This window comes from Poecilia latipinna, unplaced genomic scaffold (genome assembly GCF_001443285.1).
Source record: "Poecilia latipinna isolate Pla-1442-1.1 unplaced genomic scaffold, P_latipinna-1.0 Scaffold1767, whole genome shotgun sequence".
Taxonomy (NCBI): Eukaryota; Metazoa; Chordata; class Actinopteri; order Cyprinodontiformes; family Poeciliidae; genus Poecilia; species Poecilia latipinna.
The window spans coordinates 177,041-190,807 of record NW_015114383.1 but is presented as its reverse complement, the minus strand read 5'-3'; the positions used below and the strand labels follow the sequence as shown (position 1 = coordinate 190,807).

Here is a 13,767-nt window from a genome sequence, read left to right as displayed (position 1 = left end):
TGTGTGTGTGTCTGTTTGCTGACCAGCCCACTTTGATGTCTCTCTCCTCTTTTCCTCTTTCCTTTGGTTTTCCTGCCTCTTCGGACTGTTTGTGTGTTTGTGCTGATGTCGAGGCTCTGCACATTTCAGGAACTGTTATGTAACTGTTGTGTAAGGTTGTGCTGGACAAATGGAAAATGGGGTACACGGTGTTTTCGAGTGAATTTCTAAATCTGCGTCTGGTGACGAAGGTTGTTTTCTTTCTCTCGTCCTTCATCTGACGATAAGGTTAATTAGACTCGTTTTATGAAACCTCCTTCATTTTAATTACAAGGGCCACAGTTTTTATTCACCATTTCCTGAAAAAAAACTAAACCATCTGATGCACTTATGTTGCTGGCATCCAGTCAGAGGAAAGCAATGGTTTCATAAATATCAGGAAAAGTGTCTGCCCAGTTACAGATTTATTCTGTTTGCTGTTTTTGTCATACTTATACGCTCTAGATCAGGGGGGGCTAAGTCGAGTCCTGGAGGTGTACTACTCTGCAAGTTTTAGATGCAGACCTTCTCCCAAACTGAGTCAAAGGAACAGCTTACTAGTTCTCTGTAGAGCTAAATGACATGTTAGTCATCTGGCAAACAGCAATAAGTCCACTTGTTTTCTTAAATACCAGTCTGGAACATAAAACCAAACAAACTCGAAGCCTTCAGATTTTCACTTATTTAATTAGTGTTTGCTTTTTGTTTTCCTTTGGGACTTTGTTCACTAGTTTTCTGACCCTCAGTCAATGTTTAGCCCCGTCTATTAAGTGTTAGTGCCACGCCAGAAAAAAATAACTGCCTGGTATGTTTTTGCAATGGTTTGTTGTTTGAAAATAAATTAGCATTCGGTGCCATGGCTAAAACAACCCTGATCTTTTCAAACCACAGAGATGCAATGTAATTATTTAGAAGTGTCAACGTTATTGTAGCATTTGGGGAAAGCTGGAGGGGGTCGCAGTAACACAGATCCTGCAGTTGTTCAGATATTTCTACTGAGGTTGAACAGTTGGACTGATCTGCTGGAAATTGGATACTTATTGCCGTACATTTATAGGAACAAAGTCATTTTTCACTTTTCTTTTTTTTTTACCGACCCTTAAGCCAGCAACTTTTTCTCAGCATTGTTGGATCATTTTCTTTAAACATTAAATATCAACACGTCAATCGCTCAGAGCCACGGCAGAGCTGGTGTCATCGGCAGCCTGGTTGAGAAGTTTGTTGCCACGGACTCTAGGAGCGTTTTATGTAAGCTGTTTTTCACTTCACACTGAGATCATCATCATCACCGGCCTCCCTGCCCCATTATGGCAAGGATGTTTGTGCGAGTGCATGCGAGCTTATGTACATTCTCATGCCAGGCATCACGCTGAGAGCATGTTTTCTCTGCTGGGCTTTGTGTGTGTTTGCATTGAAATGGAGAGTGTGTACATTTTGTGTGTGTGGCATTGTTGTGTCCTTGTTGGTCCAGTCTTCCCAGGCAGAATCTTGGCTGGACTGAAGGATAAATTTGATTGGTGTGTTTTCATGGTGAGGGATCCAAAACCTGACAGAACATCATGTTATTTTCTGAACCAAACTGGAGTCTTGCTATGTACAAAATGATTTTTAGGAGGGATAAATCTTGGTTTTATTGCTACTTCATTTATTTTTAGATGGAAAGCAACGGGCTGAGAAATCTGTTCCGTCTCTAAAATGTTCCCCACAGAAACATAAACACAAGTGATTTTACATGTGTGTTGGATATTTAATCATTGATTAATGTTGCTTTATGAGTGCTCGTCCCCTGAAATACGTCTGTCTGTGCATCAGTGTTTGTGCCCTGTCTTGTGTTTCATAAGCTGTCCATTTTTATGATGCAGCTCTTACATAAGCTCCAGATCTGGTTCAGTGTGCTTCTGACTGAACAAGCGAGAGAAGGAGGGCAAGAAAAAGAGAAGGTTAAATAAAGTTACGTTCAAGGAGATTGAGATAAAATTGATATATAAAAAAAGTAGAAAAAGCGATACAAGTTTTCACTTTTCTGAGGGGTTTTAGGGCAGAGAAGAACTTTACTTGCACTGGTTAGTAAATGCCACCCTGAGCCTCTTTCTAAAAGATTAAACAAGAAAAATATAATGTTTTTCATTATTATTATTATTATTATTATTATTATTATTATTATTATTATTATTATACCCTGCAAGGTTAAACTCAAAACTCAGAAAATAAATCCTGAAAATTACAAGAAGTTTTGAAATTAGAGATGCGCCTGAATTTTGGTTTATCCAAACATTTGACCTACGGGGGTTGTATTATAAAAAATATAGCAACTGTTTTTTTTGTTGTTGTTGTTGTTTTGTACTGTTCTTACTCTGCCCTTATTCTGCCTTATGTTAAGCTTATTGTTGAATCAGTTTTACATTGACAGCAATTCTCTTGGCTTGTGGAAACTGTTACAAACCAATAGCAACAATGGTTGAGGCGAGTTCACTAATCGGAGAAAGACAGGACTTAAAATCTTCCTTACTGGTCACCAGCTGGTTTCCTGATGCATCTCCATACGACATCATCAAATATTTTAAAATATGATCCTATACTTGGGTTGGGAGTTGTTCCAATCTAACTTCTGTCAGATAACAGACATCAGCTTTACCTCTTTGAAAAAAATAATTTTAAATTCAACTAATGTTTGTCTATGACACATTACTGCGCATGTTTTCATTCAGATTTATACTTCAGTTCTTTGTGAATATTTCAAATCAGAGATAAGAAACATAAAAGGGAATTGGTAACAAATATGCGCTACGTAGGGGAAGTTATACTTACCGTGTCTAAATGGTGGTGCTTCCTGTTTTAAGTGGGTTGCCTGAGTGTTTAAAGTTGCTTCGCTGTAACAGTGAAACACCAGTCCATGCCACTTCCCCTGAGTCATCAGCTATTATAAAACATTGTTATGCAAGCCTTCCTGCTCTTGAGAGTTGGCAGACGCCATATTTTTTCATTCCAAAAACCTCTCTAACCTCTCTGTCCTTATCAAAACGTAGCCTGTCATTGTTTCTGATCCAACATACAAAAACCCATCAAGGTTTTGATGAAAACCAAAGAGAAATATACAATATACATATAAATATATGATAAACACATCGAATTTTGCAAAAGTGTGGCTTAAATTTGGTGTAAAACAACAGCAAAAGGGTGTGATTGGCTGTGAGGGAAAGTTGCACGTAAAATTCATCAAAGAATTTCAAGTTGTATTTATTCCTGGTTTGGCTGAGATGTTGCAGTTTGTGTATGTGCTACACAGTAAACTGCTGCTGATCCTTTTAAACCCTGAGCTCAGGCTCGGCTAAAACAGTTCATGTAACATGGATACAGACGGTTTCATTTAGAACTGCAGCAATTTTGTTCATCACGTTTGAAGTAACCGTTTTATTTTTTGCTGCTGTTAATATTAATTTTCATGATGAATGATAGCAATTGAAGCTAATCTCTCCTTAATTTGTTTTTATTGATCATTATCTGCGCTCCTGTTTTGCTCCTACAGACCAGTCCCACAGCGCCCCCTTCAGCTCGGAGAATGAGGCTCAGGGTGGCGATCCGGCTGTGTGGCAGTGCACCCCTCCCCCATCTACCTCGCCTTCGGCGGAGGCACCGCACCACCCACCCACCTCGCAGTCCTTGTCCAGACCTCACTCGAGGCCGGCAAGCCAAAGCCACGCCCCTCCCCCCGCCCTGACGGGAACCAAGAAGAGGAGCTCCAAGCCGGCTCACATGAGACGAAACATCAGGTACCGGAGTCGGCGCCTCGGGCCAAGCTTCAAACGCGGTCTGAGTCAGAGAGCTTAGAAGGACGCCCACCTAGTTACTCTGTAGGGACCCTTGAAGAAACAACACAAAGTGCAACAATTAACCCCTCTATTAAAGCAAACTCAACGCCTTATAGAAGTGTTTTATTTTTTATTAATGCTAGACATTAGGGGCAGACAAAAAAAAAAACAGCTAAAAATACTTAATCTGATTCTATGTTTTTATCTTAGTAACACTTAGTTGTAGTTGCATTAAAATTTGTTTACCAGCAGTTTTATTATACTGTGCAGCTTTTTTCCATAAGCAGCCCAGTTGCCCATAAAATCTGTTAGTGATTTTCAAACACTGTATGCTGAGTCTACAGCCTCATTCCTGCTGACTGCCAGTAACCGTCTTAAAGCCGAACCCCAACTATGCTGCTTCACTGCAACACAGTGCATTTAGATAAATATCAAACATATGTCAGTAATGACGGATCTGGAGCCTATTTACAGCTTCTAGAGCCCTTTCCAACTGGGACACATAAATATTTCCATTAGGAGGATTATGACTCAGGCTTGAGGATTCTTTTAAAAGAGTTCATCTCATAGATAAAGAAGACATACACCCCAAATTATTCAGCTACCTGGAGGATGTATTAGCTTCAATGTTTCTGGAAGTAAGCTGGATTTGTATTAGAAAAATAATTTTAAAAACAATCAGTCCTCATCAAATATTGGTTACAGTCTTAAGTAAAGAAGTTTTACTGCATTTTTTTTAATGAACCGATCATAGATTTGTGGTCGATTTCAAACCCCCCCTTTTTTGTCAATCTTTGATGTGTCAGTGACTTTTTTTCAGTTTCTCTTTAAAAGCAATAATAATAGTCCAACAGAGTAAAGGTTGTTTTAAATCTGAGCTTTCCAAAAGCCCGACTCCAGCTCCAAAACAGAGGATCCAAATGGAAATAACTGAGCAACGTTGTTATAAGTTTCCACCTTTCTGCTGTCTACTGATAAATCACCTCCATGGACTGTTTGACAAAATAACTCCTGTGGAAGTAATTGTGGGAGATAGTTTGCTTACAAAACTGCTAAAAAAAATTAAAAAAAAGAAAAAGTAGAAAATGGTAAAATAGCAAAATAACTAGCAGCCTCCAAATCCTAGTTTTCTGTTGCAGCTAACATGAAACTATTTAAAACACTCCTTTTAAATAGCCTGATTTCGAGCTTCATCCCCCCAGAAACAAATAAAATCCCCTGATTCTGGTTAGCAGCACAATTTTTTGGTTCATAGTTGACATCCTGTAGCAAAAGCAATTAAGACTATACCAGACGGAGTACAGGTCATTTTTCTACCCGTCTAATTTTCTTAATTCAGCACTTTGGTTATTTATGTTTAGTTTTAGTTGCCACATTTAGGAAACAGCAGCTAAAGTTATGTGTCATTTTGTGTTGAGAGGCCACTGGTGTTTGAACTTTAGAGTGAATGAGCTTCCCTGAAGCAAAACAAGTGAGCACAGTGGTTGCACTAAATACTGAATCCCTCTCTAAACTGAAGGATTTCAAAGTGGGGGATCAGTGTTTACTGGGGGCTCAAAGCAATTTCAGAGGAAGTGCTGTGTAATTTTTATTCAATGTTTTATTAGCTATGAAAAGAAAATCTCAAATATCACTGCTGCAGGTTGATGGGTTCAGACTGAACTGAGTAACTGTAGAGAAATTTCACTGATTTCGATTAAATGAAAGAAAAAAAAAGCTGTGTTTTGAGTCATCTGGATATGTCCGGTATTATTTTTAAAGTTTCGGTTTTATACTCTTATAATTTTTCAGGCATCCAGTGATTTTGCTGAAGAGTTAAAATAGAGCAGGTGTTCTACTTTTTTGTGAACTTTTTGTCAGAGGTTACACTTAAAAAAATTTAAAATTGGCAATTTAGAAATGTTTCACAATCTTATGTGCAGCTGCCGAAGCTACAGAAGACAAATATTTCACAGCATATAGTTCAGGTTTTATTACATTCGAAACGAAAGATATGCTTTGTTGGTTATTACAAATATTCCAAGAGCATCCCTGAAAAACAAAAAAAATTGACATTTCATGTAATAGAATTTGGTTGTTTGTCAAAATACACAATTACAATTAAGTTAAAAGTATGTTTATGTGGCTACATTTTAGGAAATTGTTGAGGGAGCATCAGTTAGATGCAGTGACCAAAGTCGCCCAGCAGGAGGAGCTAGAGCGAAGGCAACGTCTGGAAGAGCAAAGGAAGCAGGATTTTCCTCTACCTCTACTGCCTGAATACACAACCGGTAAGAAGATGTGCAAAGATTATTAATCCTTCAGTTTCTGAATCTTACATCTCTACTTTAACGATCTGTAATCAACATTCTTTATCATGCACAATAAAAATGATTGCTAATCAGACACACACCTGCCTAAACTTTTCTCCGTCATTGTCCATTCATTAACTCCATGTGTGCTTCCATATCTTTTCTATTTCTTCCATCTCATAGTTTCTGACTTACATGTTGCATTCTTCCTGTCCCCGTCCTCAGGCGATGTTACTCAGCATGTGCCCTCATCGTCTGCATCAGTGTCATTCCAGCAAAAAGTAAAGGCCACCAGACAGGATGCGATGTGCTTGGAGTCCAGCAGCACGAGTATCAGCGCAGATAAATGCAAGACTGACACACTCACCTCTGCAGCAACAGCACAAACACAAAAAACAGGTGAGATACACAATCCTCAAACGAGGGCTTTATTTTAAAACCAGCCAGCAGGTACTTTAAGTGTTTTGAAGACTTTGATAGTTGAAAATAACTGTTTTAATCAGATACATTAAGAGGATTTCTAATAGTGTTCATTTTAAGACCCATTATCAATGGTTTAAGCACTTCTGTGCTACAGTTGTTGCTGCAAATTGGGCTTTAAAACACAAAGTTGATGACATATAAATGAGCTGTTTTTGATCAGGTTTCATAAGTGTGCAGAACCACACACCCCAGATTTTGAAACCAAAATGGAAAAATGGAAAATGGAAAAAATGTAATGCACCTCTAAATACCAAAATTTAAATAGGGTGTACTTTTTTGACTAAATATAAAAATGTAGTTTTGAATGTAAATGAACTATTCAGTTTATTTACATTTTTCATTTCAGTTTTAATTTTTCCAATCCAATGCGCAAAGTTAAAAAAAAATAAAGACAAAGAGCATAGAGGTATGTATATTTCTGGATTTAAACTGAGAAAATAATATTTTTTTGTTTAATTTCGCCTAGTTTTAACAATTCAATATTTTTATATTCTAATGTTTGACTGTAGTTCGAGTAATGTCTTGGTGCTGGTTACGTTTGTCACTCAAAAAACCCTCAAACTCTTTATCATACCATAAAGCTTGGATGACGTAGAAACCAGATAGCTTCAAACGACTCAAACATGAAAAAAAAAAGTATAATATGAATTATACAAGCAAAGGTGAGGTTCAGCAAAGCTGTTATCATACACAGCTGCATTTGTGCCATCCACATTGTAACCATGTTAAATGAATGTGATAAAGCCTCTAGTTCTACTTTCTTCTGTTTCAGTCGGGTATCCGCACAGGCATTGTCGGAGTTTTATATGCATGTTCGATGTCTTCTTCTCTGTTTCTGGTGTTTTAACATGGCAGCTTTACAGCGCCACTTACAGGCATGGAATTGTAATTACATGCAACTTTTTGTCATTTGCCATCCTGCTGCTGTGTGGGCTCTTTTCACACCAAGGCCTTTACAGCCTTGAACAGTTTATGAAGATGTTTTCTAAAAGATGCTGTAAACAAATAATGAGAAATGAAAAATTAAAACAGGCTGATGGCCTTTAATTGATTTTCACCGTCGTGTTTTTGAAAATGACTAGAATAAATCTCACTCCCTTTATCCAAAACTTTTGAGCTTTGCTATATGTTACTGCATGTTTCTCATCCTGTAAGCCTGCATGCATTCAGTGCTACATTAAATCTGATGGTTAAGTCAGAGCCTTCCCGAGTGGCTCATCTGGGTAGAGAAGTTACTGAGATTGAATGACTTTCCCATTGCCTCATAAAGCCGCATATCTACTATTTACTTTTCAACAGCCATATAACAAGCATCCATTTATTAAATTACACAGCCTATTTTAAATTGACTTTTTACCTCCAGGGTTTGGAGGAGCAGCACATCAAAGAGACTTTATCGCTAAGAATTTCCAGGAGAGAAAAAAAAAAGTTTTTTACTCGAAAACCACAGGAGAGATGTGTACTAGTATTTCTTTTTAAAGTTTTATCAGATGGGTTGTTAAATGACGAAGATTATTTTTAGCATCCACAAAGAGATCTCAGTGTCACATAAACTTGCCTACTTTTCTGTCTTTTTCTTCAGTTCTCTTCTCCTTTTCTTGTTTAGATAGCAGAGACAACATAAACAAAGTCAATTTCCAACAGAAATAGGCAAGATCCTGATAAATGTTTCTAAATTTTTCAAGTTGATTGACTGTAAAACTTACTTGGAGCCATTTAAAACTCAGTTGTTACACAAAGTTAAACAAATGCAGTTAACATGACCGTGAGACTTTTGTAAGTTAAGAACAGTTCAGTAATTCTTCTTTTTCCATCGATGTGCTCAGATACACACACATCCAGCAAATCAATCAAATAGTCCAAATAAAGACACACACACAACCTGGGGTATATAAATGCATATTTTAGACTCCAGATCAAAGCAAATTGCAGACACACACCTGCAGTGTAAGGAGAAAGCTGGAGACAGGTGAACAGGTAAACACAGATAAATAACGAGAGGCAGAGGGATGAAAAGTGAGATAGCCGAATGGAGGGAAGAGGGATGAAATGAGAGGGGTAATAAACCCGGCAGAACACACACACACACACACACACACTCATAATGAACACACACCTGCACCACACACCACAGTGGCACAGTGACATTTCCAGTTGGGGTTGCATAACCAGTCGCCCCCTCCACTCTAATCCTACTTGTATAACCAGCCATTCACTGCAGTTATATAAGCTCACTCTGAATTTTTTTTTTTTTAACACACACTCCTCCTCTTCACAGCGTGCTCTCTCAGGCTGCCAGCTTGTATAACTTTGATACTCCTTTCTGTTCTCGCTTATCAGACAGATTTTGCCCGACAAACACAGACGGACTCGATTTCTGTTATCGCTGGACAACTGATACCCCCAGCTAGCAGAGATGAGAGCGGCAAGGCTTATGGAAATTTGATGGGAACATATTGTAGCAGAAAAACTGCAGCAGATGTTTTTTTTTTTTTTGTTTTGTTTTGTTTTAACACTGAAAGGCTTTTTTTCCTTCAATTAAAGTATCCCCTGATGTTTATGCTTCTCTTTTACATTCATACATTTAGTTATTAGTGTCCTGTCATTAGAGCTATGTTTATACCAGCATTTAACACTGTGAGGGCTTGTTTTGTTGACAAGCTAATCTAACCTTAACATTTTCTGCAATGTATATAGAAGTGCTGACTAGACAGGAGTCAAATATCTTCTATCAAGATTTTAAAACTCCTCAAATGTTTCTTGTTGGGTGGTTTGAAGCCCTTTTAATGAGATGCTAGAAAAATTACCAGGATGCCATAAGCACACACAACTTTACCCTCCCCCACTTGTTGCTGAGCAGCGCTGGTCGTATAGCTGAAAAACGTTGATAAACTTAAATGAGAGATGTTTGTATAATTGCCTGTATCCTTGTAATACCTTTCCACCTTGGCATTTTGTTCCAATGACGCTACAAGAATTGAAGCCATGAGGCATTTAGCTCTGCAGTCATATCAGCTTTGCCATGTAAACCACACATATGAACTACTGCTGCCAAATCAACATGACTGTGCAACAATGACCTTATAACACTATATATATATAGTACATAGTGTATATTTATGTTTATGTACAATCATAAATAAATATTTGTATATAGACAAGACAGTGGCGTCATGAAAAAGTAATGTAACCGGTTGTGACTCAGCAGAACACCGTCAGTCCCGTCCATATGATTCAGCTCATTTAAAATAGATTTTTTTTTTCCAAAGAGTTGTCTAATATGCGTTTCAACAACATTTAATTTTTCCTTCTGTGTATCAAAAGCAGCACATAGACTCATGTAAAAGGTGCTTCTTAAAACAACTTTAATGGCAAAGTAGAAAACAGTGAAAGCTAAAACTAAATTTTGGTGTTTTTTTTCTGCGATACCTGTTTTTTCTTCTTTCTATCTATTCTTACTTAAACACGGTGTTAAAAACTCATACTGCCTCACCTAAAGTCCTCCCTTCAACTAATGACGGACATAGAAACGTTGTTTGCTTCCATTTACTTCAGTAAACTAACTGCATGTTTTGTGTGTATTTTTGTGGGGAACTGAGAAGCCAGCATGATTTTTGTCATGCCAGAATGCTCCCCTCAACATCAAACCTCAAATCTAGTTGTAAGACCAGGTTAAAATTTGATAGATAATAATTGTATTGTAAGTTTTGAGACCTTATTGATTTCTCTGCTTATTTATCTTCTATTCAGAAATAATAGATTTGAGGACAGATGACTACGACACTGTTGCTCAAGTCTCCAAAGAGGAAGAGGAGAGCGAGCCTAGTGGTGCACATGCCAACGACACCCAGAACCAACCGGACGCCCAAGGCAGGGTGCTCGTCAACCTCAACCATCCAGAGGCAGATGAGGACATTTTCCTGTCGCCACAGCTGGCGCGAGCAGTCAAACCTCACCAGGTATCAGGATACACTCAGAATAAGCATACAGATAAAAGTTCAGCTTTAGATGTGATGCGTGGTTAAAATATCCGTTCACTGGAATCTCTAGAATTTGGATTTCTTCTCTCTTCTTGGCTGCGTCACTTCATCTCATGGGTCTTTCTCAATCCGTCTTCAGATTGGCGGAATCCGTTTCCTGTACGACAACTTGGTGGAGTCCCTGGAGCTCTTCAGCAACAGCAGCGGATTCGGCTGCATCCTGGCTCACAGCATGGGCTTAGGAAAGACGCTTCAGGTCATCTCCTTCATCGACGTCTTGTTCAGGCACACTCAAACTCACACTGTGCTCGCCATTGTACCGGTAAGCATCTGTGGGCCTCCTCCATTTGATGCCTGGACAATGATAATAAAAAGGTTAGATGTAAATGTGCAGATGGTTTCATCTGTATAGCGTAAAAAGGAATTGTGCCGAGTACTGAACCCCATGGTATCCCAAAAATGGCTAAAGAGGTGTGAACAAGATTCATCTTCACTGTGATCCAAACAAACCAAAATCTGATACACATACTTATTCCCTTCCAGGTGAATACACTGCAGAACTGGCTGTCGGAGTTCAACACATGGGTCCCTCCTCCTGAAGCATTACCTCCAGACACCGATCCTACACTGGTCACACCGCGTGCATTTAAAGTTCACATCCTCAACGATGAACACAAGTAAGTGACCGGAACAATTACTGAACTGAAAATGTCTGTACATAATATCACCCAACCATTTGTGTTTTTTTTTTTGGGGGGGGGGGGGGTTGTTGGGGAAAGCATTTTTATTTGACAAAGAATAGCCTTTCATTTCCTCCTGACACCCAGAAACACAACGTCCAGGGCAAAGGTGGTGGAGGACTGGTCTCGGGATGGTGGAGTCCTGCTGATGGGTTACGAAATGTACCGTCTCCTGTCTTTGAAGAAGAGCTTTGTGGCTGGGCGGAAGAAGAGGAGCAAAAAAACTGGAGGACCTGATATCATAAACCTAGACGAAGAAGACAGACAGCAGCAACTTCTAAAAGGTGAGGAAAGACATAGAAGGGGAAAAATGAGGAAGTTAGGGGAGAGAAAGTGAAGAAGATTAAAGTAAAATTAGAGTAAAGAAAGATAAGGGAGCTGAAATAGCTCACTGAGGTCGTGTCTTTTCTTAAGGTGTTGAGAAGGCCCTTTCCCGACCCGGTCCGGATGTGGTGATCTGTGATGAAGGACATCGCATTAAGAACTGCCACGCCAGCACGTCTCAGGCCCTAAAGAACATAAGAACCCGGCGGCGCGTAGTCTTGACCGGCTACCCGCTCCAGAACAATCTCATCGAGTACTGGTGCATGGTCGACTTTGTCCGACCCGACTTCCTAGGTATGTGGTGAGGTGTGTTTATGATTCTGCATGTCTGCTTTTCCTTCTGAATCCTGCTCATTTTTTTGTTGTTGATTTTTCACATATTTCAGGAACAAGACAGGAGTTCAGTAACATGTTTGAGCGCCCCATCCTTAATGGACAGTGTGTGGACAGCACGCCTCAGGACGTCCAGCTGATGAGGTACAGGAGCCACGTCCTCCACAGCCTGCTGGAAGGCTTTGTACAGAGGTAAGAGCATCGCCGCTCAGGAAATTAAACTTAGTCTCTCTTAAGAAACTCTTTCTAATACTGACTGGTTTATTTATACTCCAGACGAGGCCACGATGTCTTGAGGGACCAACTTCCCTCTAAGGATGAGCATGTGATCCTGGTGCGTCTGTCTCCCCTGCAGAGGGCACTCTACACCGAGTTCATGAACCGCTTCAGAGAGGCAGGGAACACCGGCTGGCTCAGCCTCAACCCCTTGAAAGCTTTTTGTGTCTGCTGCAAGGTCTGTGTGTGTCCAAAATGTTGCTTATCCTCCTCAGTATTATACTTTTATTCATTTGGAACTGCAATTTGTTGTCATTTCTTAGATTTGGAATCATCCAGACGTGCTGTACGAAGCTTTGCAGAAAGAAAACCTGGCAAGTGAGCAGGATTTGGATCTCGACGACATCACGTCCACTTCACAGGGCAGATGTCCGACGGCAACACAGGCTCCAAAGTCAAAGAGTTTGGACAACCCGGATCCAATCTGTGGACTGAGTCTGAACCAGTTGCAGGAAAAAGCCAATCAGGTCATCACGTATGAGTGGGTATGTGCCAGTTTGAGGTTTTCCAGTATTAGATCTTAAAAATCGTTTATGTGACAACAGATCTAACGGCATTTCTTTTACTCCTTCACATGGCTAGGCGAAAGAACTGATGTGTGACTACAAGCCTGGCATCCTGGAGAACTCGGCAAAGATGGTGCTGCTGTTCCATCTGATAGAGGAAAGTGTCAGGAAGGGAGACAAAATCCTTGTGTTCAGGTGAAAGATCAAAATACAGCAAATCTGTTTCCTTTAGGATAGAAACTCTTGGTTGTGGGATTCCCAAACCTTTCTTAGCCGTATTGTCCCTCTCGTCGTTTTCTACCTTGTCATGGACCTTCTGTATGTGGTCTTACGTTTTCTCCTGCTCCTCTTTCAGTCAAAGTTTGTCCACACTTACCGTGATCGAGGATTTCTTGGCCAAGAGATCAGTGCCTCCTTCACCATATCCAACCGACAAAGACCGACCCAACCAGAACTGGGTCCGCAATCTCAACTACTACAGTGAGTCACCACTGATTATGTTTTCAACAAGTTTCAAAGACTGACCATCCAAAACACACCTAAGGAAGAACAAATTTCTTTCAATCTCTGTTTTATCTGATACAAAATAGTCATGACTCAATATTTAGTTCTGAATGTTCTGTAGAAATTGCAATTAGTTTGAATATTGCACCAACATTTTTGCTATGCTCAAGTCTTAACCTTGATACACTGATAAATCTGTCTAATCTGTAGAAGGAGAGTCTTTTCTTCTGACTGTAGTGATTCTATGCATCAGTTTTCATTCAATTGCACTGACATGCAATGAGTGCTGCCACCTGCAGGCAATTTTAATTCGCAGACAGACTTCGCTTCCCCTGGTTACTCAAGTACTTAAAAGTCATGAAAACTGTTGCTGGTCTGTAATTTATCAGTGCGCAGAATGATCCTCTTACTACAACCTTAGTTTGTTTTTTTTTTGTTGTTTTTTTTATCAAGCAAAGAACTAGTTAAAAGATAATTCTCTGTCAAACAAAAACATGTGCAGT

At 39.5% G+C, this 13,767-nt stretch overlaps 1 protein-coding gene and 1 long non-coding RNA gene across 6 annotated transcripts in view; one reads left to right on the top strand and one right to left on the bottom strand.

Moving 5' to 3' along the window:
* Positions 1-13,767, top strand: part of LOC106965110 (helicase ARIP4-like) — an 83,470-nt gene that overhangs the window by 40,196 nt on the left and 29,507 nt on the right. For 4 of the 5 annotated variants that reach the window (XM_015061015.1, XM_015061011.1, XM_015061014.1 and 1 more), the window contains 13 exons: positions 3,545-3,788; positions 5,964-6,097; positions 6,302-6,517; positions 10,352-10,560; positions 10,721-10,903; positions 11,125-11,258; positions 11,409-11,605; positions 11,736-11,939; positions 12,032-12,170; positions 12,255-12,432; positions 12,518-12,739; positions 12,837-12,955; positions 13,116-13,240. In XM_015061015.1, the coding sequence (XP_014916501.1) occupies positions 3,545-3,788; positions 5,964-6,097; positions 6,302-6,517; positions 10,352-10,560; positions 10,721-10,903; positions 11,125-11,258; positions 11,409-11,605; positions 11,736-11,939; positions 12,032-12,170; positions 12,255-12,432; positions 12,518-12,739; positions 12,837-12,955; positions 13,116-13,240 (2,304 nt within the window). The remainder of the gene's footprint in view (positions 1-3,544; positions 3,789-5,963; positions 6,098-6,301; positions 6,518-10,351; positions 10,561-10,720; positions 10,904-11,124; positions 11,259-11,408; positions 11,606-11,735; positions 11,940-12,031; positions 12,171-12,254; positions 12,433-12,517; positions 12,740-12,836; positions 12,956-13,115; positions 13,241-13,767) is intronic. The other variant, XM_015061012.1, reaches the window with a different exon arrangement.
* The window catches only part of LOC106965114 (uncharacterized), a 30,204-nt gene continuing 27,298 nt past the window's right edge, over positions 10,862-13,767 (bottom strand). The window contains exon 3 of the long non-coding RNA XR_001428555.1: positions 10,862-10,935. This is a non-coding gene — a long non-coding RNA (uncharacterized LOC106965114). The remainder of the gene's footprint in view (positions 10,936-13,767) is intronic.